Consider the following 23,837-nt stretch of genomic DNA (forward strand, 5'->3'; position numbering starts at 1 on the left):
AGAAATTGAATTCCGCTCTTATTGAAAATGGTTTTGTTCAAAGCAAATCTGATTATTCTCTTTATATTAAAAATAATGATAATGGTTTTATTGCTTTATTTGGTTTATGTGGATGATATTGTTATCACTGGTAATGATATTAATGAGATTAATTTGGTTAAGAATTTTTTAAAAACCAAGTTTATGATTAAGGATCTGGGAAAGTTAAAATATTTTTTCGGGATTGAGATTTTAGAAAATGAAAAAGGTATATGCATGTCTCAAAGAAATTATTTTTTAGAATTGCTTAATGATTATGGTTTACTTGGCTGCAAACCAGTATCCACTCCTATTGAACAAAATTTATGTGTTGTTTGTGAACCAAGTGAGAATGATAGAGAAGTTTGTAATATTACTGAGTATCAAAAGCTAGTGGGAAGATTACTCTACTTATCTCTTACTAGACCTGACATTGCTTTCTCTATTCGTGTACTTAGTCAGTATATGCATTAACCTTTGCAATCTCATTTGGATTTAGCTTTTAGAGTTTTAAGATATCTTAAAAATTCTTCAGGAAAAGGTATTCGGTATTCAAATAATGAAGGGAAATGGTTTATCTTTACATGCTTATCGTGATTCTGACTGGGTAAAGTGCAAACTAAACAGGAAATCTGTCACTGGATATTTGGTGTTCTTTTGTGTAGTGACCCGAACTTTTCCATGTTTATATATATTAAATGAAATTGATATTTATATGATTAAGTGTTTCCAACATGTTAAGCAATCAAACTTGTTAAGACTTGATTAATTGAAATAAGTTTTATATAGACAATTGACCACTCAAGTTGACCGGTGATTCACGAACGTTAAAACTTGTAAAAACTATATGATGTCATATATATGGATATATATATATATATAGTTAACATGGTATTATGATAATTAAACATACCATTAAGTATATTAACAATGAACTACATATGTAAAAACAAGACTACTAACTTAATGATTTCGAAACGAGACATATATGTAACGATTATCGCTATAACGACATTTAATTGTATATATATCATATTAAGATATATTAATATATCATAATATCATGATAATGTAATAATTTAACATCTCATTTGATATAATAAACAATGGTTTAACAACACTTAACAGGATCGTTAACCTAAAGGCTTCAAAACAACATTTACATGTAACGACTAACGATGACTTAACGACTCAGTTAAAATTTATATACATGTAGTTTTTTAATATGTATTTATACACTTTTGAAAGACTTCAAGACACTTATCAAAATACTTCTACTATACAAAAATGCTTACAATTACATCCTCGTTCAGTTTCATCAACAATTCTACTCATATGCACCCGTATTCGTACTCGTACAATACACAGCTTTTAGATGTATGTACTATTGATATATACACTCCAATTATCAGCTCTTAGCAGCCCATGTGAGTCACCTAACACATGTAGGAACCATCATTTGGAAACTAGCATGAAATATCTCATAAAATTACAAAAATATTAGTAATCATTCATGACTTATTTACATGTAAACAAAATTACACATCCTTTATATCTAATCCATATACCAACGACCAAAAACACCTACAAACACTTTCATTCATCAATTTTCTTCATTAAATTGATCTCTCTTAAGTTCTATCTTCAAGTTCTAAGTATTCTTCATAAATTCTATAAGTTCTAGTTTCATAAAATCAAGAATACTTCCAAGTTTGCTAGCTTACTTCCAATCTTGTAAAGTGATCATCCAACCTCAAGAAATCTTTCTTATTTACAGTAAGATATCTTTCTAATACAAGGTAATACTCATATTCAAACTTTGATTAAATTTCTATAACTATAACAATCTTATTTTGAGTGGAAATCTTACTTGAACTTGTTTTCATGTCATGATTCTGCTTCAAGAACTTTCAAGCCATCCAAGGATCCTTTGAAGCTAGATATATTTTTCTCATTTCCAGTGGGTTTATCAACAAAACCTGAGGTAGTAATGATGTTCATAACATCATTTGATTCATATATATATATAACTACCTTATTCGAAGGTTTAAACTTGTAATCACTAGAACATAGTTTAGTTAATTCTAAACTTGTTCGCAAACAAAAGTTAATCTTTCTAACTTGACTTTTAAAATCAACTAAACACATGTTCTATATCTATATGATATGCTAACTTAAGGATTTAAAACCTGAAAACACGAAAAACACCGTAAAACTGGATATACGCCTTCGAAGTAACACCGTGGGCTGTTTTGGGTTAGTTAATTAAAAACTATGATAAACTTTGATTTAAAAGTTGTTCTTCTGGGAAAATAATTTTTCTTATGAACATGAAACTATATCCAAAAATCATGATTAAACTCAAAATGGAAGTATGTTTTCCAAAATGGTCATCTAGACGTCGTTCTTTCGACTAAAATGACTACCTTTACAAAAATGACTTGTAACCTGCATTTCCGACTATAAACTTATACTTTTTCTGTATAGATTCATAAACTTAAGTTCAATATGAAATCATAGCAATTGGATTCACTCAAAACGGATTTAAAACGAAGAAGTTATGGGTAAAACAAGATTGGATATTTTTACTTGTTGTAGCTACGTGAAAATTGGTAAAAAAATCTCTACAAATCATATCCTAGCGAACTTATATTGTATTATACATGTATTCTAATATATTATGTAATCTTGGGATACCATAGATACGTATGCAAATGTTTGACATATCATATCGACCCATCTATATATATTATTTGGAATAACCATAGACACTCTATATGCAGTAATGTTGGAGTTAGCTATACAGGGTTGAGGTTGATTCCAAAAATATATATACTTTGAGTTGTGATCTAGCCTGAGACGTGTATACACTGGGTCGTGGATTGGGTCAAGATAATATATATCAATTTATTTCTGTACATCTAACTATGGACAACTAGTTGTAGGTTACTAACGAGGACAGCTGACTGAAAATATTTAAAACATTAAAACGTATTAAAAAAATGTTGTAAATATATTTTGAACATACTTTGATATATATGTACATATTTGTTATAGGTTCGTGAATCGACCAGTGGCCAAGTCTTACTTCCCGACGAAGTAAAAATCTGTGAAAGTGAGTTATAGTCCCACTTTTAAAATCTAATATTTTGGGATGAGAATACATGCAGCTTTATAAATGTTTTACAAAATAGACACAAGTACGCAAAACTACATTCTATGGTTGGATTATTAAACCGAATATCGCCCTTCAAGTCTGGTAGCCTAAGAATTAGGGAAATGGCCCCTAATTGACGCGAACACTAAAGATAGATCTATTGGGCTTAACAACCCCCATTCAGGTTGTGGATGGTTTAGTACTTCGAGATTATTATACAGATGAGAGGTTCTGTTTTGGGGATATTCTATGCATTAAGTTAACGTCGGTTACCAGATGTTCAACATATGAATGATTTTTATCTCTATGCAGTTTGCGAAATGCCTGATAAGAGATGTGTTATAAAAATGAAATCTTGTGGTCTATTATTATGATTTAATAATATCTAGGTTAAACCTATAACTCACCAACAATTTTGTTGACGTTTTAAGCATGTTTATTCTCAGGTGATTATTAAGAGCTTCCGCTGTTGCATACTAAATTAAGGACAAGATTTGGAGTCCATGCTTGTATAATATTGTTTAAAAACTGCATTCGAAGACTTATGTTGATGTGTAATATTATTGTAAACCATTATGTAATGGTCGTGTGAAAAATGCTATATTTTATATTATCATTATTTGATAATCGTCATAATATTTTAAAGGTTATGGTTTGTTTTAAAATCGAATGCAGTTTTTGAAAAATGTCTCATATAGAGGTCAAAACCTCGCGACGAAATCAATTAATATGGAACGTTTATAATCAATATGAACGGGACATTTCATTTTGTGGTTCTCTTGTTGCTTGGAAAAGTAAAAAACAAGCAACTATATTCAGGTCCTCAGCCGAGGCTGAATATAGGGCTATGGCAACCATTTCTTATGAAATTTTTTGATTGAAAAATTGGTTACTTGATATTAACATTCAAGTCAATTTACCTTTAACCTTGTTTTGTGATAACAGTTCTGCTATTCAGATTGTTGCTAATCCTATTTTTCATGAAAGAACCAAACACTTTGACATTAATGTTCACTCTATTAGAGAAAAGGTTTCTTCAGGTTTAATTAAAATTATAAAAGTTGGTTCTTCAAATCAATTTGCTGACATTTTAACAAAAGGATTGAGTTCTTCTCAACATAATCTTTTGTGCAAAGGGTTGGGACTCTTTGATATGTTTCAAAATAAGCTTGAGAGAGGATTTTAAAATATATGATGCAAGCTTATTATTTGTATTTTCTCCATCTCACTTGCAGTTTGTTCTAGACTTGTTTGCAGATTTATCTTATGGACTTGTCAAGCTAAGATTCAAGACTTATTGTGTAACGACCCAGATTCTTCTGATCGTTTTATACATATGAGATTAATATTTACATAAATTAAACATTACCAACATGATAAGCAATCTAAATTGTTGAGTCTTGTATTTTTGAAAAGAGTTTTACACAACGTTTGACCGTCTAATTTGACCGATGATATCACGAACTATATAACATATGATAATTATACGATTGTGTACATATACGTATTTATACATATTTAACATGATCTAAGGATGGTTTAACATATCATTGTGTACTAATAACAATGAGTTATAAGTATACTTTGAGACTACTAACTTAAGTTTTCAAAACGATAACTATATGTAACGTTCTTTGACATATATACCTATAACTTATCATGCTTATACAAGTATCGTATAAATATGTATTTAATCACTTTTAAAGGGCTTATATACATAAAACAATATAAGTATATTTATAAAAGATAGCTATATTTGAATCCTCGTTTCGTTTCCTCAAGATTTCTACAAGTATATCTAGGGTATATGTACCCGTATCATACCCAGCTTCTATACGTATTTACTATTGGTATATACACATCACAATCACTTTATTAGCAGCCATGAGTCAGCAAATTTTGGATCTTAGCATGCATGATTAATCAATTTGGCATATTACAAGACTTTTACACAATATTACAAACTTATACATCATTTCACCACCATTTATACTCCATTCCATTTTCATTTTTACTACACATTTTCTTTACCTAAAAACACCTACTTGTAAGCTTCATTCACCTCTAAGAAATCCATCAAAAACTCTCTCAAGAATCACCTTAATAACCATCATATTAAGATCAAACAAGAATACTACAAGATACTACTTTCATTTCAAGTCTATATTCTAAGTTTACTTCCAATCTTTCAATCCAAATTCACCACTATTTAGGATCAAGAGTTACACTTCCTTTCCAGTAGCTTTATCCAAGTAATTTGAGGTAGTAACCTTATTCATAATCTTATTCGATTCATATTTATATAGCTACCTTATTTTGAGTTATAAATTATAACAACAAGAACATAGTTTTAATGATTTCAAACTTGTTCGCAAACTAAACAGATCCTTCTAACTTGACTTTTAAAACACTTCAAGACCTGTAATATATCATATTTATATGCTAACTTAACAAGATACAACTTGATTTTACAAAGAACACCTTAAAACTGAATCTACGTCGTCGCAGTGCAACCGGGGGCTGTTTTGGGTTGGATAATTAAAAACCATATTAAACTTTGAATTGGAAGCTTATATTCTGGAAAAATGATATTTCTTATGAATATGTTAACATATAAAAATCTCATGGTTTAACTCAAAGTGTAAGTATTTTTAAAAATGATCATTTAGATGTTGTTTTTATGATGGAAATGATCACTTTCATAAGATTCACCCAAGTTTGACCTATAACCTGTGATTTCAAATGTAAACCAAGGTATTTACAGTTCATATTCATAAATAATGACTCGGTCCAAGAAAGTGGCAAGTTGAATCAACAAAAATGGAGTTGTATTGAAGAAACTACGACTAAAACAAAATCGGGTATCCGAAGCTAGTTTAGCTACGAAAATATTTTGACTAAAACTAAAATAATCATATCTTGGCTAATTAACATGATATTTTATATATATTTACTCATGATTTGATTTTACATATTTCAGGACCACCCGTAAACAACACGAGAAGATTAATTATAAGACCTCATGATTGTACGCAACACGTCATTTGACAACACGGTACTTTATGTACGCAACACGTCATTTGACAACACGGTACCATGGGTCGAGATTAATTCCGATCAATACGAATACGATGGGGTCTTTATTTATTTTATTGAGCAACTAATTGTGGACCACTAACATCGGACTGCTAACTACGGACTAATAGATATTATAAGTATTATAAGTATATATGTAACGATTATTTGAAAAGAAAATATGTTGATATATTATATATATGGTTAAGTTCGTGATATCTATTGGAGACCAAGTCGTGTTAAATATCTTCAAGGCAAAAGTGAGTATATAGTCCCATTTTTAAACTCTAAATATTTCGGGATGAGAATACATGCATTTTATGATTTACGTTATGGACACAAGTGATTAAAAATATATATTCTACGTTGAGTTGTACCACTGGCATACTTCCCTGTAACTTGGTAACTACTATTTACATGCGGTATTGTAAACGCGAATCCTGTTGATAGATCTATCGGGCCTGACAACCCCAACCGGACTGGACGACCAGTATTCAACGGTTGCACAGTACTTCATTTCGGTGACTACACTTGGTACGATGTAGTGAGATTTCATAATAAAGGGAATATGCGACGTTGATTAAATGTTAAGTATGGTTATCAAGTGCTCAACCACTTAGAATATTTTTATTAAAACGTTTATGTATATGAAATCTTGTGGCCTATATTTATAACGCTGCTAGCATTAAACCTATATCTCACCAACTTTATGTTGACGTTTTAAGCATGTTTATTCTCATGTGATAAATAAAAGCTTCCGCTGTATTATGCCGAATTTAAGCAAGATTTGGAGTATGCATATTTGTGTCAAAAATAAAACTGCATATCGGAAGATTTGTAATGTGAAATATGTTGGAAATCGTATTGTTATTATCAAATGTAAAGTTTGTAAGACTAAGATTATCGCTAAACGATAATCATTATTATGTTGTTTAAGCCTTTGGTTATAATAAAGATTATGGTTTGTATCATAAAAACGTATGCAGATTTTTTAAAATGTCACATATAGAGGTCAATACCTTGCAATGACACCAATGAGTACGTGACGTTTATATTCGATATGAACGGGACGCTTCATATTGAAATGTCCCGTTCTTATTGATAGTAGTTAATAGTCAAATGGAACAAGTTAATCATACAGAATATTAAGAGTAGTTAATAGTATTTCGTAGCATAATATGAACTCATTTATAAAAGCTTTTTCTTCATATTAGCGTTTTATAAGTTTAAATTCGGGTAGTACCTACCCGTTAAGTTCATACTTAGTAGCTAATATACAATTCAACTACTACAATTCTATATGAAAAACTGATTATAATAATATTTCGCGTTCAAACTTTTACACAATATTTTACAAACTTACAATACCGCTTATTTTACATATAGCATGAAATATAGCACACAATAAATTTGATAGAAGATGGTTGTGAAGATAATTCTAGCTAGTACACAAGTCGTTCAGCAAAGGCAATAAAGACACGTAATTCATACGTCCAGAAACAAGTCATGCATTCTGGTTTTACTAGGATTACTTCCCATCCTTGGTCTTGTGGAACATAACCGTTATGGCCGTTGATAAGACAGCGTGTTGTAACGTCGTGAAAGGGGCGAGGGTTACGTAATGTCCAACAGTCCCGTAACAATCTAAAAACCTCATTTCTTACCCCAATTACCGACTCCGTCACTTGTGGGAACGTTTTGTTTAATAGTTGTAGCCCGATGTTCTTGTTCTCACTTTGGTGAGAAGCGAACATTACTAATCCGTAAGCATAACATGCTTCTTTATGTTGCATGTTAGCCGCTTTTTCTAAATCACGAAGTCCAATATTCAGATATATTGAGTCAAAATAATTTCTTAACCCATTGCGTAAAATAGCATTTGGGTTCCCCGCAATATATGCGTCAAAGTAAACACATCGTAACTTATGGATTTCCCAATGTGATATCCCCCATCTTTCGAACGAAAGCCTTTTATAAACCAAGGCATTCTTGGAACGTTCTTCAAATGTCTTACAAACTGATCTCGCCTTTAATAGTTGTGCCGAAGAATTCTGACCGACTCTAGACAAGATTTCATCAATCATGTCTCTGGGTAGGTCTCTTAAAATATTGGGTTGTCTATCCATTTTGTGTTTTTATACTGTAAAATAGACAAGAGTTAGATTCATAAAAAAAAATACTTATTAATACAAGCAATTTTTACATATATCATAAAGCATAAGCACACTATATTACATATATTACACCACACGAATACAACTATCTTATTCCGACTCGCTTGTTTCTTCTTCTTCGGTTTTGGTTCGTTTTGCCAAGTTTCTAGGGATATATGATGTTCCCCTAATACGAGCCGTCGTAATCCACATTGGTTTAGAAAAACCTGGTGGTTTAGAGGTTCCCGGGTCATTGTTACAACTTAAGGACTTCGGGGGTTGACGATACATATAAAGTTCATCGGGGTTGGAATTAGATTTCTCTATTTTTATGCCCTTTCCCTTATTATTTTCTTTTGCCTTTTTAAATTCAGTTGGGGTAATTTCTATAACATCATCGGAATTCTCGTCGGAATCCGATTCATCGGAGAATTGGTAATCCTCCCAATATTTTGCTTCCTTGTCGGAAACACCATTGACCATAATTAACCTTGGTCGGTTGGTTGAGGATTTTCTTTTACTTAACCGTTTTATTATTTCCCCCACCGGTTCTATTTCTTCATCCGGTTCCGATTCTTCTTCCGGTTCCGATTCTTCTTCCGATTCCGACTCTTCTTCCGGTTCCTCTTCGGGAACTTGTGAATCAGTCCACGAATCATTCCAATTTACATTTGACTCTTCATTATTATTAGGTGAGTCAATGGGACTTGTTCTAGAGGTAGACATCTATCACATAATATCAAACGCGTTAAGAGATTAATATATCACATAATATTCACATGTTAAAAATATATAGTTTCCAACAAAATTTGTTAAGCAATCATTTTTCAAGTAAACACGGTCGAAGTCCAGACTCACTAATGCATCCTAACAAACTCGATAAGACACACTAATGCAAAATTCTGGTTCTCTAAGACCAACGCTCTGATACCAACTGAAATGTCCCGTTCTTATTGATTAAAAACGTTCCATATTAATTGATTTCGTTGCGAGGTTTTGACCTCTATATGAGACGTTTTTCAAAGACTGCATTCATTTTTAAAACAAACCATAACCTTTATTTCATAGATAAAGGTTTTAAAAAAAGCTTTACATAGATTATCAAATAATGATAATCTAAAATATCCTGTTTACACATGACCATTATATAATGGTTTACAATACAAATATGTTACAACAAAATAAGTTTCTTGAATGCAGTTTTTACACAATATCATACAAGCATGGACTCCAAATCTCGTCCTTATTTAACTATGCGACAGCGGAAGCTCTTAATAATCACCTGAGAATAAACATGCTTAAAACGTCAACAAAAATGTTGGTGAGTTATAGGTTTAACCTATATATATCAAATCATAATAATAGACCACAAGATTTCATATTTCAATACACATCCCATACATAGAGATAAAAATCATTCATATGGTGAACACCTGGTAACCGACATTAACAAGATGCATATATAAGAATATCCCCATCATTCCGGGACACCCTTCGGATATGATATAAATTTCGAAGTACTAAAGTATCCGGTACTTTGGATGGGGCTTGTTGGGCCCGATAGATCTATCTTTAGGATTCGCGTCAATTAGGGTGTCTGTTCCCTAATTCTTAGATTACCAGACTTAATAAAAAGGGGCATATTCGATTTCGATAATTCAACCATAGAATGTAGTTTCACGTACTTGTGTCTATTTTGTAAATCATTTATAAAACCTGCATGTATTCTCATCCCAAAAATATTAGATTTTAAAAGTCGGACTATAACTCACTTTCACAGATTTTTACTTCGTCGGGAAGTAAGACTTGGCCACTGGTTGATTCACGAACCTATAACAATATATACATATATATCAAAGTATGTTCAAAATATATTTACAACACTTTTAATATATTTTGATGTTTTAAGTTTATTAAGTCAGCTGTCCTCGTTAGTAACCTACAACTAGTTGTCCACAGTTAGATGTACAGAAATAAATCGATAAATATTATCTTGAATCAATCCACGACCCAGTGTATACGTATCTCAGTATTGATCACAACTCAAACTATATATATTTTGGAATCAACCTCAACCCTGTATAGCTAACTCCAACATTCACATATAGAGTGTCTATGGTTGTTCCGAAATATATATAGATGTGTCGACATGATAGGTCGAAACATTGTATACGTGTCTATGGTATCTCAAGATTACATAATATACAATACAAGTTGATTAAGTTATGGTTGAAATAGATTTGTTACCAATTTTCACGTAGCTAAAATGAGAAAAATTATCCAATCTTGTTTTACCCATAACTTCTTCATTTTAAATCCGTTTTGAGTGAATCAAATTGCTATGTTTTCATATTGAACTCTATTTTATGAATCTAAACAGAAAAAGTATAGGTTTATAGTCGGAAAAATAAGTTACAAGTCGTTTTTGTAAAGGTAGTCATTTCAGTCGAAAGAACGACGTCTAGATGACCATTTTAGAAAACATACTTCCACTTTGAGTTTAACCATAATTTTTGGATATAGTTTCATGTTCATAATAAAAATCATTTTCTCATAATAACAACTTTTAAATCAAAGTTTATCATAGTTTTTAATTAACTAACCCAAAACAGCCCGCGGTGTTACTACGACGGCGTAAATCCGGTTTTACGGTGTTTTTCGTGTTTCCAGGTTTTAAATCATTAAGTTAGCATATCATATAGATATAGAACATGTGTTTAGTTGATTTTAAAAGTCAAGTTAGAAGGATTAACTTTTGTTCGCGAACAAGTTTAGAATTAACTAAACTATGTTCTAGTGATTACAAGTTTAAACCTTCGAATAAGATAGCTTTATATGTATGAATCGAATGATGTTATGAACATCATTACTACCTTAAGTTCCTTGGATAAACCTACTGGAAAAGAGAAAAATGGATCTAGCTTCAATGGATCCTTGGATGGCTCGAAGTTCTTAAAGCAGAATCATGACACGAAAACAAGTTCAAGTAAGATCATCACTTGAAATAAGATTGTTATAGTCATAGAAATTGAACCAAAGTTTGAATATGATTATTACCTTGTATTAGAATGATAACCTACTGTAAGAAACAAAGATTTCTTGAGGTTGGATGATCACCTTACAAGATTGGAAGTGGGCTAGCAAACTTGAAAGTATTCTTGATTTTATGAAACTAGAACTTTTGGAATTTATGAAGAACACTTAGAACTTGAAGATAGAACTTGAGAGAGATCAATTAGATGAAGAAAATTGAAGAATGAAAGTGTTTGTAGGTGTTTTTGGTCGTTGGTGTATGGATTAGATATAAAGGATATGTTATTTTGTTTTCATGTAAATAAGTCATGAATGATTACTCATATTTTTGTAATTTTATGAGATATTTCATGCTAGTTGCCAAATGATGGTTCCCACATGTGTTAGGTGACTCACATGGGCTGCTAAGAGCTGATCATTGGAGTGTATATACCAATAGTACATACATCTAAAAGCTGTGTATTGTACGAGTACGAATACGGGTGCATACGAGTAGAATTGTTGATGAAACTGAACGAGGATGTAATTGTAAGCATTTTTGTTAAGTAGAAGTATTTTGATAAGTGTCTTGAAGTCTTTCAAAAGTGTATGAATACATATTAAAACACTACATGTATATACATTTTAACTGAGTCGTTAAGTCATCGTTAGTCGTTACATGTAAATGTTGTTTTGAAACCTTTAGGTTAACGATCTTGTTAAATGTTGTTAACCCAATGTTTATAATATCAAAAGAGATTTTAAATTATTATATTATCATGATATTATGATGTACGAATATCTCTTAATATGATATATATACATTAAATGTCGTTACAACGATAATCGTTACATATATGTCTCGTTTCAAAATCATTAAGTTAGTAGTCTTGTTTTTACATATGTAGTTCATTGTTAATATAATTAATGATATGTTTACTTATCATAATATCATGTTAACTATATATATAACCATATATATGTCATCATATAGTTTTTACAAGTTTTAACGTTCGTGAATCACCGGTCAACTTGGGTGGTCAATTGTCTATATGAAACCTATTTCAATTAATCAAGTCTTAACAAGTTTGATTGCTTAACATGTTGGAAACATTTAATCATGTAAATATCAATCTCAATTAATATATATAAACATGGAAAAGTTCGGGTCACTACACATATTGTGGCAAAAGTGGAATATTTTTTACTTTGGTTATTGCTATTTAAGAGTTGATGTGGCACAAGTTTAAAAGATAAAAGCTGGAGGGGTCTCAGTGTAATTTATTAAATTATGTCGGTCAAGTTATCGGATTAGGGTTATAACCCTTTATCCTAGGGTTTCGATCATTCAGACTCTATCATCGTTCTCTCTTGATTTCATTCTCTCAATCATCGAGTTTGTATCTGATCATCATCTTGTGATATGTTATTTCTGTATTTGTGTGAATACTGTTATAAGGATTGGCTCTTTGTTGAGTCTAGTTGATTTAGTGTGTTGATATTATTCGATTGCAACAATTTTGATTGTGATCTTGGTTGATTATTGGTGTTTTCTGATATTGTTCTATAGATTTTTACAATTTCTCTTTACTAGAATCTTAATTGCGTCACAAACTTTTTCTAAATATAGTAAATCCATATGTACATATTTTGATTGATTTAGCGAAAAAATAGTTCATACGTAGAACAAAAAAAATATTTGTTGCAAGCCCAACATCATTATAGCAGCATCAATATAGCAACATCACATGTTACAAACCAAAATGAATTTGAGATGCCCTACCTAATAAACCCAACATAATTATAGGAACATTACATGTTACAAATCAGAATGGTGATAGCATAATGGTAAATACTCGATCTAAGGATGAAAATAGCGAGGGGTTTCAAGTTTGAATCGTACGAACAAAAGTTTATACCATTAGTGGCTATGAAGGTTCACTCTCCGTTACAAACATCCTCACATTATTAGTACAGCTTAAATACTTACAAAATTAGTATAACTTGCATACGTACAAGTGGTACAACATTAGTAAGCAAGTATTAATCCAATAAAACATTACATGTTACATACTTACAATATTAGTATCTCCCAGCCTATATAAGACATGAATGTGATCATGTATTCAGGCTTATTTCAAGAGAACCATAGACCATAACATAAACACTTTAGCAAAGATAATCAATGCATAGCAATGCAACCAAAAAAAAATAATCGGGCATTATTTATGTTTTACTTCAACAAAGAATGAAATTTAAAAAAAAAAAAAAAAAAGTAAGTAAAAAATTTCATGCCACAACAAAGAGAATAAACCATTTAAAATTTTTAAAGAGATGTAATTACCAGTAAACTTTCACATCCTATCAATACATGAAACCAAATTTGTTACTATCAAATTCTGAATTTTTGAAACGATTAATGATTAAGTATCAACTGTCAATGAAGAGACTGGTGAGTCACTGAGCTCGGGGTTTTCGCCTGATTTGGTGCAGACGTATATGAAATGAGAATCGGGATCTTCTAAAACGTAATCTGCAGGAAGCAGACCCTTCTCAGTGGTGTTAATAGGAAACAGATGCGAATTAGGAGACGAGGTTGAACCTTGTGGCTTTTTAAAATCAGGCCGAGCTGCAATTTATAAACCAAAAAAAAATTAGTGCTAAAAGATTGTAAGATGTTTTTTGGAGATATCATCCTACTATTTGTTTTTGTCCATGTATATGAATATTGAGGACGAATTCAATAACCAAGAATTTTAAATAGAACAATACTCCTAAATTATATGGTTTGACCCATTTGAGATACAACACAGTCATCAGTATCAAGGATTTTAGGCTTCTTTATAATCTATGCCTTACATCATAATCTAGATAACATTATCTTTCTTCAATTATTCAATTATCTTATAATATGAAAAATAAAATAAAAAATAAGATAAACTTAAATATTATGGCAAAAGAAAAAAAAAGTAATTCTTGAGTTTTTGTCCTCGTATATATGACTATATCTATCAGCAAACAGTAGACTCAAACTAAGATAAGTGATGAGCAATAAAGTACAATCTGGCACCAAGTCGAGAATGAAGTACAAGTTTACTCGAACTACGACTACGGCATAACTATCACTAATTGAAATCTATATATAGTTACCCAAAAACAGAGTATCAGATTCTAACTCTAACTTCATAACTAGCATTATAAGGTTGGTTCTTCAGTCAGTTTAGGTCCATTAAGCTAATTGAAAAAACATTCAATCTACATTATAGGTGGCTATTTTGACCCGTGGTTGTGCATTATCTTTGATGGGTCAATGCATAAAATCATTAAATTTGGCCAAAAAAAAACAAAAGTTAATATAAAACAGGTCAAATAGGTCGAAGTCTCCAGCGTGTAAATATAAGAATAAAACCTCTTAATCATGTATTTATATATATAAAAAACGTAAATGTAATAAAAAATTTCAAAAATATATAAACCTTTAATAAGATAAAAAAGATCACTGTTGATATTAAGTGTTTAGGCTCAACCCTACCCATTTTGACCCATTACAAAACCCACCTATTTTCCACCTCTGACACACACCATCATCTTCTATATATCAGTATTCAGTATAGAAGTATAAAAGTATAGATGAAAAATGAAAGAAAGAACCCACGTATGATGTACAAGTCTATTTTCCAATTATAAGCTGGCCGGTTTATATGAGGCATCCTCACTGATGGATCACCGTATGTAATCTGTAGGAAGCAGTAGTCAGTAATATCTACCACACGTAATTTTTTCAAAAGGGAATATGACAGTGTTGCAGAACTCACTAATCGGCGAGTATACAGATTTTGCAACTCGGCGAGTACACGGTCAAACTCGGCCAAAACTTGTGATTACTCGGAAAATCAGTCAAAACTCGGTCAACACTAGCGATTTCTCGGAAAATAGGTCAAAACTTGGTCAAAATCGGTCAAAGTCAAACTTGGTCAACACCGGAGTACTCCCCGAGTTGCAGAGTACTCCTTAAAAAGTCCCGACCGAGTACTCCCCGAGTAGCGATTTTGCAACCTTGAAATATGATCTAAAAGATTAACTGAGTGTCGTACCAGCATATATATCCCTCCAGGTTTAAGAATCCTACAAACAGAATAAAACTAGTTATTGCATTTACGACTTGCAAAAATTAATAAGAGTAAAACTATTAATCATTTCATTTGTATAATTATTAAAAAAAAATATAAGATTTTTGGTTGTTTTATTCAGACTGAAAACCTGCTCACTTCTCCCAGCATTTGAGAAACGCTAATTGGAGCATCAGTGCCACACTTCAAAATCACAGCAAGTTTAACAAGTTAGAACATATATGGTAATGCTTTTTAAAATAATAATAAAAATAAAATAAAATAAAAAATAAGTGAACATATGTGGTAATGAATGATCAACATATTTATGTGAAAGAATAAGTAGAGCTAACCATCAACGAGTCGAGAGTTCCTACAACCCGCAGATCAGAAACCATGCAAAAGAAAAAGAAAAAAAAGAAAAAAAGATTGTTAATAAAGAAAACAAATGTATACGAGTATATCTCTTGTAAACCATTAATGACTTTCAACTTGTTCGGTGAAGTTTCAATATCGAAACATTTTAGTGAAAAAATGTAAATTATGATGTACGTTGATGAATGCAATGTATCTAGAGCTTCTTACATATTCTGTATATGAATGTTCTTATACATAAGCAGAATAACCATCACAAGATATCCTCTTTTCGGTCTTAGGGTCAAATCTCATTTTCAGCACATTTTGGGGTGGCCACTAAAAGGGTCGAAAACGGTCACGATATAATCCGATGAGGCAACGTACATCTGAGTAAGAATTTTATAGTAAAGTATCACATAAAGCATGTGCAATATAATTTTTCAAGTAGAAAAAAAATAATTACTGTAAGGAGATATATGACTTTGTTGAACTCTAAAAGACTAGTCATGATGTACCCCACAAGTTAATGGGTTGATATGGGTTGTGTTTGTGGAAATCAATAAAAAATATTGCTCCTGATTTATTGAGATTAATTCAAACATAAATTAATTAAGATTTTGATAGCAGAGAGATCAGCAGTGATAATCTCTTCTTTAATTTGTTTCCTCTATACATCCCTTGAGAGATCGTTGTGTAAATACTAGATATTTAATCCTTAACCGTTCAAATAGAGGGGGGAAATATCTTAAAGAAAAGTTTATCTCGAAAGTCGCATGAACTGTAATTTGAACGTATAAAACCTCGAAATTATTAAAATTTACTAGCCCTTTCGACCTGTACCAAAGGTTATGTAATCATATTAAGCACAGTGACTGTTTAAAAAGCCTATCGTGCACAAAAGTGTTTTGTGTCAACTGTAAACTAAGTAGCCCTATTTGACCCATCTTGCCACTTTACAGAATCCATTTGACCCTTCATATCAACTTTAGTTAAAAGAAGGAATATCATAATTACCAAAGTTGATAGTTTGGAACCTAATGATACTCGATGGACATTATTCAAATAAATAGAGTTCAAGAATTTTCATATTCCAGCTAGTCTTCTCTATTCAGATATCAATTCAAGGTTTTTCACAAAAATTTTATTAGAACAATTGAGTCTAAGCAAATTATAATTCTAACCTAACTCAAGTTTTTATCAAATTTTTTTAAGGGAAAATCGAATTTACGCTTTTAGCTGCTTTAACCTCAATTCAAGGTTTTTGCATAAATTTAAAGGCAGAAAAAGTAGGCCTAACACCAATTCCGCTAGCATGCACAATTTCACATACAAAAAAGGGAATAAAAAAGAGGAATAATAGTATTTACAACAGATACGAAGATTTGGCAAATTCTTCAATATTAGTTAAATAGGAGGTAACTTACTTGTATAAAGTTAATATACGAAAGACGAAAGATACGAGTGTATACCTTTATCAATTACACTATCAAATGAATCATCTTCGAAAAAGCCCATATCCCGAACATCCATCTGCAAGTCTGTATGTATACAATAAGAAAAGGTATTAATGAACATAATTTCGCAAAAGCATAAAACGCTCTACAAAGTTAAAATTAGGCAGTCTGTAGAGAGGATACATTTCAACTGAGGCATATGTTCATACTTCCTTCGCATCATTTCAATAGCCACACACGAAATATCGACATTCATGATGTTTTCGTACCCATCCTTAACCATGTCCTCTGACATAACTACAAGCAAAACACAGTTATATTTGGTCAGACAAAAAATTTAACAACAACAAAATACCTGTTGACCACAACAAACAGGTAATTTTAACCAAACGCCTTTACATATAGTTAAGAGAAAAAAATGACTTTGTTTGAAAAGAAATGCGGTGAACGTACTTACGCCCCACATAAAGGAAAATGAGTAAGCCTGATTCTAACTAAATACAAATTGCATTATAAAAAGTGAGAAAGAATACTAATTGACATAAAGAAGCAGCATCAAAATCTATCGCTTCACTTAGAATGCTTATGCCCATTTATGCCAAACCCTAACATGCCACCAAAACACAAAGAACACTACTATAACAACTTGAGTTTGATCAATATAACCACAACACTGACGGTACATAAAATTACGGTTTATGTCGTGCTCACACTCATAGATTTCCACAAAACCGCCAAAAAGTGGGCCCTGCATAAACAAGTACCGCACCTTTCTTTAGGCATTTCAGTTCTCATGATCTTAATTGGCCTCTTATCAGAGAAGGCAATAGGCATAAAAAAGAAGCAAAAAAACAACAATTCTACCAGAAAACACATGAAGGCCCAATTTGTAACCATACCCATCAAAAATCAAATTCTAAACTAACAGAAATAAACCAACTCACAACAAAAGATTCAAACTATTTCACTCCCATCTCAAGTATATAAACAAAAAACCAATTCACCCACATAAAGGTCCAATTTTTTCCATACCCAACAAAAATTAAGCCAAACCCAGAACAAATGATTCAAAGACTTAATCAGAATTACACAAAATTTCATAATTAAAAAATAATAAATGAAAATACAAAAAAATAAAGAAGACAAAATATAATAATAAATAAAGAGATGATATAATACCAGCATTGCCACAACCAACCATAAGGATTTGAGAAGATGTTGGAATATATTTTCTAACAAAAGGTCTTAAGGCATGATAACGCTGATACCAATCAAATGAACCAACAGAAGCTTCTTGAATGTATCTTGCATCCCAGTAAACTGAGTCACCATAGTTGTATGTATTACATGCTGACTCATCCCTCATCATCTTTTTTTTCTTTTCTTTTTTTAATCAGTCACCGGCGCCGGCGAAGTGATGACTGATTGATAGTTGTGGTTGTGGTTCTGGTGGTGGTGTGGTTTGGATTTTGTTTGCCCTTTTGGGATTAATGCGATGGGATTAAGTTTCTTTTTCCACGTTATTTGTTGTTAGAGGTTGAAAGGATCATGCATTAATGACTTGTACATTTATAATGGAATGTTGTAAGTTGATGAAATTAGGTTTTAAACGAGTTGAGTGCAATCGAGTACCAAGTTTAGGAAGTTTAGAGTTGAGTCGAATCGAGTACCAAGTTTAGGAAGCTTAGGCGCGACTCGAGATACTATTACTAATACTGAACTCGATTCCAACTCAAAATAACTTTTTAATTGTTATTGAGCTTGAAATCAACAATATTTTCATTGTTCGATTCGAGTTCGTTCTTTTATTTATAAGAGTTCAAGTTTAAGTCAATCATCTATTTTAGAGTTTAACTAAGAAAGAAAAAGAATGAAATGGAAGGGGAGGAGGGGATCCTTTCATGTAACATCTCGCCTTACTGCGACTACAATATTGTCTGCTTTGCCTGTAGACGCACGGTTTTTTCTTTGCGACTAAACGAAATTAGGGTTTAGAAATTAGGGTTTTAGGTTTAGAAATTAGGGTCTAGAGTTTAGAAATAAGGGTTTAGATTGAATTTTTAACACGAACTGTTTAGAGTTTAGGGTTTAGAGTTTAAGGTTTAGGGTTTTGGGTTTAGTCCGCCCTAAACCCTAAACTCTAAATCGGGCTAAATCTGGAAAAAAAAACTTCGCATATGATGGAAAAAAGACGCTCGAAGAATAACATACAGGAATAATTACACATGATGCATGTTATCAGTTTTTTCTTCAGGCGTGTTCCCGTCAAAATAATAACATTCATCATAAAGTGTCTTTTTTAAATATTCAAATTTTCGTGTGCTACTAATGTTGGAGAAAAAATTTCGAAAAAAAAAAGAAATAATAAATTTTACTTCTCCCTTCCCCCTAAAAAAGTGTTTTCCTCTTGATGATGACTCTATTTATATGTATATGTATATGTATATGTATACATATGTACGTATATATATGTATGTATGTATGTGTATATATATATATATATGTATGTATATATATATATATATATATATATATATATATATATATATATATATATATATACACACTAGTGAAATGATCCGTGAAATCACGGATTTGTTTAAACGAAACAGTTTAATGATATCATAATATAATATTACATATTAAATAATATAATTAATATTACATTTTCAATGGATGGTTTAATGAAAGATTACTAACTACTTACAATGAGCTAGATTATGCAAACCTGCATATTTGGAACTTATGTTACCTTATTGCATACAGTGACATTGAAGCATCCTCAATATTACATTAAAAAAATCCGACTATGTTAAGGTTATTAAGAAAAATTACAGATCACAAAGGCATTAGAAAAGTTTACAGTATTTAACCCTGAAAACCACCCTATCGTACACCACAACACCATTAACAATATTTTGATATCAAGATGTAATCCTACTACAGAGTTGTGTATAAAATATCCAAGAATATGTAAATCTAATCCAAATTCTATAACAAAACCATTCAATACTCATTAAGCACTTTAAAAAAATAAACACCTACAACATTAAACATACTAATAGCTTCATTAGCTTTCTTAACACCTGCCATTGTATTAATCCAAAATCCCCTACTTCTATTTGTGACCCTAGCATATACAATATGATCAAGCACAAAAATTGTGATTACATATTTTACACAAAATTAAAAATTATAGAAAGCCAACAATTATAAGCTCAATCATACAAAAAAAATAACAAAATCTTTAATAATTACCTCTACTAAATCAACCTCGCTAGCTTCTCCAAACAGTTGCACCAACGTAGCAACACCTTCGCATTTTCACCATCAACATCATAACTAAATTCATAAAATAAGAAATTTCCACCAAGATCACTTAACTTGAATAAGCGAATGGGTCATATTAGTCCTAAGTGTAATTTAAGAACTTCAAATGTTGAATAGATATCAATCTTTAATAAAAGTTTCAGCACATGAGTTTTTTAATATTGCATCCCCTACATCACATAAAGCATGCCTACACATCCTAGGTGTCAGATTCTAATCATCTCACCTACTGATCCAACACGTGTATTACACCACAATTTTTTTTTTTAAATCTGTAAATTTTTATATCCCACCACGTGTCCCACACCTATACCACAACAATGAAAATGTGACGACCCGAAAATTTTTGACCAAATTTAAACTTAATCTTTATATGTTTCGACACGATAAGCAAAGTCTGTAATGATGAGTCTCAAAAAGTTTGAACTGTTTCATATACTCATTTAACCTCGATCAAATTCCCGACGATTCACGAATAATTGTTTGTAAATAAATAAATATATAAATATAAAGTAAGTAGTGAAAATAATAAAATACAATTGAATCATTAGAACTAAAAACATAAAATAACATACAAGTTAAAATATAGATGATATATTAATATTATTACTTGTATTACCATTATAAATAGTATTATCAATATTAATATGAGTATTATTAATAATATTATATCTATATAAAATTTAATACATTTAATTTGTTATATCATTAGTAATAGTATTATCATTATTAATGTCATTATTATTATAATTAACAGAAAAATTATAATTCTTATAATTAATATTAATATTATTATTATTATTATTAACAAGATTAGTATTAATATGATTATCATTATTATTATTAGTTATTATTAAATTTACTAATATCATCATAACTGTATTATTATTGTTATCTATTTCGATATTATTGTTGTTACTAATATAATTATTAGTATTATTGTTAGCCTTCGATATTATTATTTATAATTTTATTAGTTTTATTGATAGTATTAATATTTGAGTATTAATAACATTATTAATATTAAAACTTATGAATTTATATATATTATATAATCAAATAAACAGATATATATATAATTACATATATAAATATATATATTACAGATATATATAAAGAGGTACATAAATAGATTATATATATATATATATATATATAAACATAAATACGATTAATCATATATATATATATATATATATATATATATATATATATATATATATATATATATATATATATATATATATATATATATATATATATATATATATATATATATATATATATATATAATTACTGTGATAAATACAAATAAATTTCACATTCTGTTCCAATCGTTTTCATGATGTAAGGAGTTGGTTTTATTTCTCCTAAATCGTACCATCAGGAATCCAATCACAGATATATTCGATCTTTTTTTTTTATCTTATTTTTTTCTGTCCTTGTGTCTAATTTAATCAATACCTGTATTATGATATAATTTGGTCCCTTTCAGTGTTAACGAATTCCTTCAATCTTATACCATCAACTATAACACATACAGTTATTTATCTGCTTCAAATGAATCCAATTAAAAAGAAAATATTAAAGAAACCGTCGGTCATCTCTGTTATGGAAAATTTTTCTAACAGCTCGAATTCAAACAAGATTTCAAAATCCATTAATGTAGTCTGGTTAGTAATTTTTTATTTAAGCTACTTGTAAAATCTCAGACTCAAATTCCTTATATCACGCTCAAATTTTTGGAGTCAAACCTTATAATTCAAAAGTCAAATGTTCCATTTTTAGAGAAATTAGAGTTCGTTTTAATAATTTTGTTTCAATTGACAATTCAAAATGTTTCTAAGATGGAATTAGAACCTATTCCATGTTATGAGTTTCACCTATAACGATATAGAATTTGAAAAGTGATTTTGAGTTCACAAGAACACTACAACGACTGTTTTAATTTTTTTTTTCTGTTATTGAATAATCCTGTTAATGAAACACAATACGATTGTGTCTGTTTTGTTGCAAATTAAAAACCAATTCATTAATTTGGTGCTATGATGTTTGAGAAGTTCCAGTTGATCGATGATGAATAAGATGAGATTACGTATATACGGGTTATAAATAATGGCGAGGGTATTAAAACATAAAAACGGACTACAGCCTAATGGTTCAAGGTGTTGACGGTTTAGTGAGGGGTCGAGGGTTCGAGTCCCTGATGGGGCAGTTTATTTTTTTTTTGGGCCGATTTTCTCTTGAAGGTAGATTTAATTTTCATTATTATTATTATTATTATTATTATTATTATTATTATGATTATTATCATATTGTTATTGTTATTGCTATTATAAATAATTACAATTATTATTATACATACTAAGATTAATAATATAATTAGTATTATTATTATTAATATTATTATCATTATCAATACTAGATTAATAATAAATATTATTAGTATCATCATTAATATTATAGTATTAGTATAAGTATGATTTACATAATTATTACTACTAATTTTATCACTTTAAGTATCATTATTAATATTATGATTAATTATTATTATGGTTAATATTGTTAGTATTATAGTTATTATTAATAAAAACATATTTAAAATTATAAGTATTAGACATGTTATTAACATTAGTATTATTAAGATTATTATAAACTGTATCATTTAAGTATTATTATTTTTCGTATTATCAATGATATCAACATTAAGATTCTATTGAAAAGAAAAGTTAAGGATATTTACTAAGATCATAAGTATGTATTAATCATATAACAATTTTATATAAATATTCATAAATGACAAATTAGGTATTATCAAAATAATACTAATATGAGATAAATATAACTACATATATAGTAAGCATTTTGAATATATGCACGAAATAAATAAGTATAATATAAAAATTTAAGATATAATATATAAATTTGTTCGATCGCGATTATACGTTTTAATATATATACAAATAAATATAGTAAATAGATTATTAATTTAAGAAGTATATTAATAATATAAATATAAATATAAATATATATATATATATATATATATATATATATATATATATATATATATATATATGTATATATATATATATATATATATATATATATATATATATATATATATATATATAACCTACTAATATTATTTATATAAATACTTACAAATAAC

General features: G+C 29.8%; 1 protein-coding gene across 2 annotated transcripts; it reads right to left on the bottom strand.

The window, feature by feature from the left end:
• Positions 1–13,724: 13,724 nt before the first annotated feature.
• On the bottom strand, positions 13,725–18,838 carry LOC139876845 (uncharacterized). 2 transcript variants are annotated; one of them, XM_071864225.1, is made up of 8 exons: positions 18,515–18,838; positions 17,519–17,632; positions 17,351–17,419; positions 15,878–15,897; positions 15,676–15,728; positions 15,510–15,540; positions 15,071–15,152; positions 13,725–14,044 (listed from the first exon to the last, which is right to left on the bottom strand). In XM_071864225.1, the coding sequence occupies exons 1-8, from the start codon at positions 18,702–18,704 to the stop codon at positions 13,839–13,841; spliced, it is 765 nt and encodes a 254-aa protein (XP_071720326.1). In that variant the 5' UTR covers positions 18,705–18,838; the 3' UTR covers positions 13,725–13,838. The 2 variants fall into 2 exon arrangements, with proteins under 2 accessions (XP_071720326.1, XP_071720325.1); XM_071864224.1 differs by having other exon boundaries at positions 15,878–15,912.
• Positions 18,839–23,837: the final 4,999 nt, after the last annotated feature.

Source organism: Rutidosis leptorrhynchoides, chromosome 11, assembly GCF_046630445.1.
Source record: "Rutidosis leptorrhynchoides isolate AG116_Rl617_1_P2 chromosome 11, CSIRO_AGI_Rlap_v1, whole genome shotgun sequence".
Lineage (NCBI taxonomy): Eukaryota > Viridiplantae > Streptophyta > Magnoliopsida > Asterales > Asteraceae > Rutidosis > Rutidosis leptorrhynchoides.

Coding starts and splice junctions, on each gene's coding strand:
- LOC139876845 (XM_071864224.1), bottom strand. CDS start 18,704: ATGATGAGGGATGAGTCAGCATGTAATACATACAACTATGGTGACTCA. Junction 17,420..17,518: donor ACATATGCCTCAGTTGAAAT/GTATCCTCTCTA, acceptor GTATACATACAG/ACTTGCAGATGGATGTTCGG. Junction 15,913..17,350: donor TGATAGTGTAATTGATAAAG/GTATACACTCGT, acceptor GCATGGTTTCTG/ATCTGCGGGTTGTAGGAACT.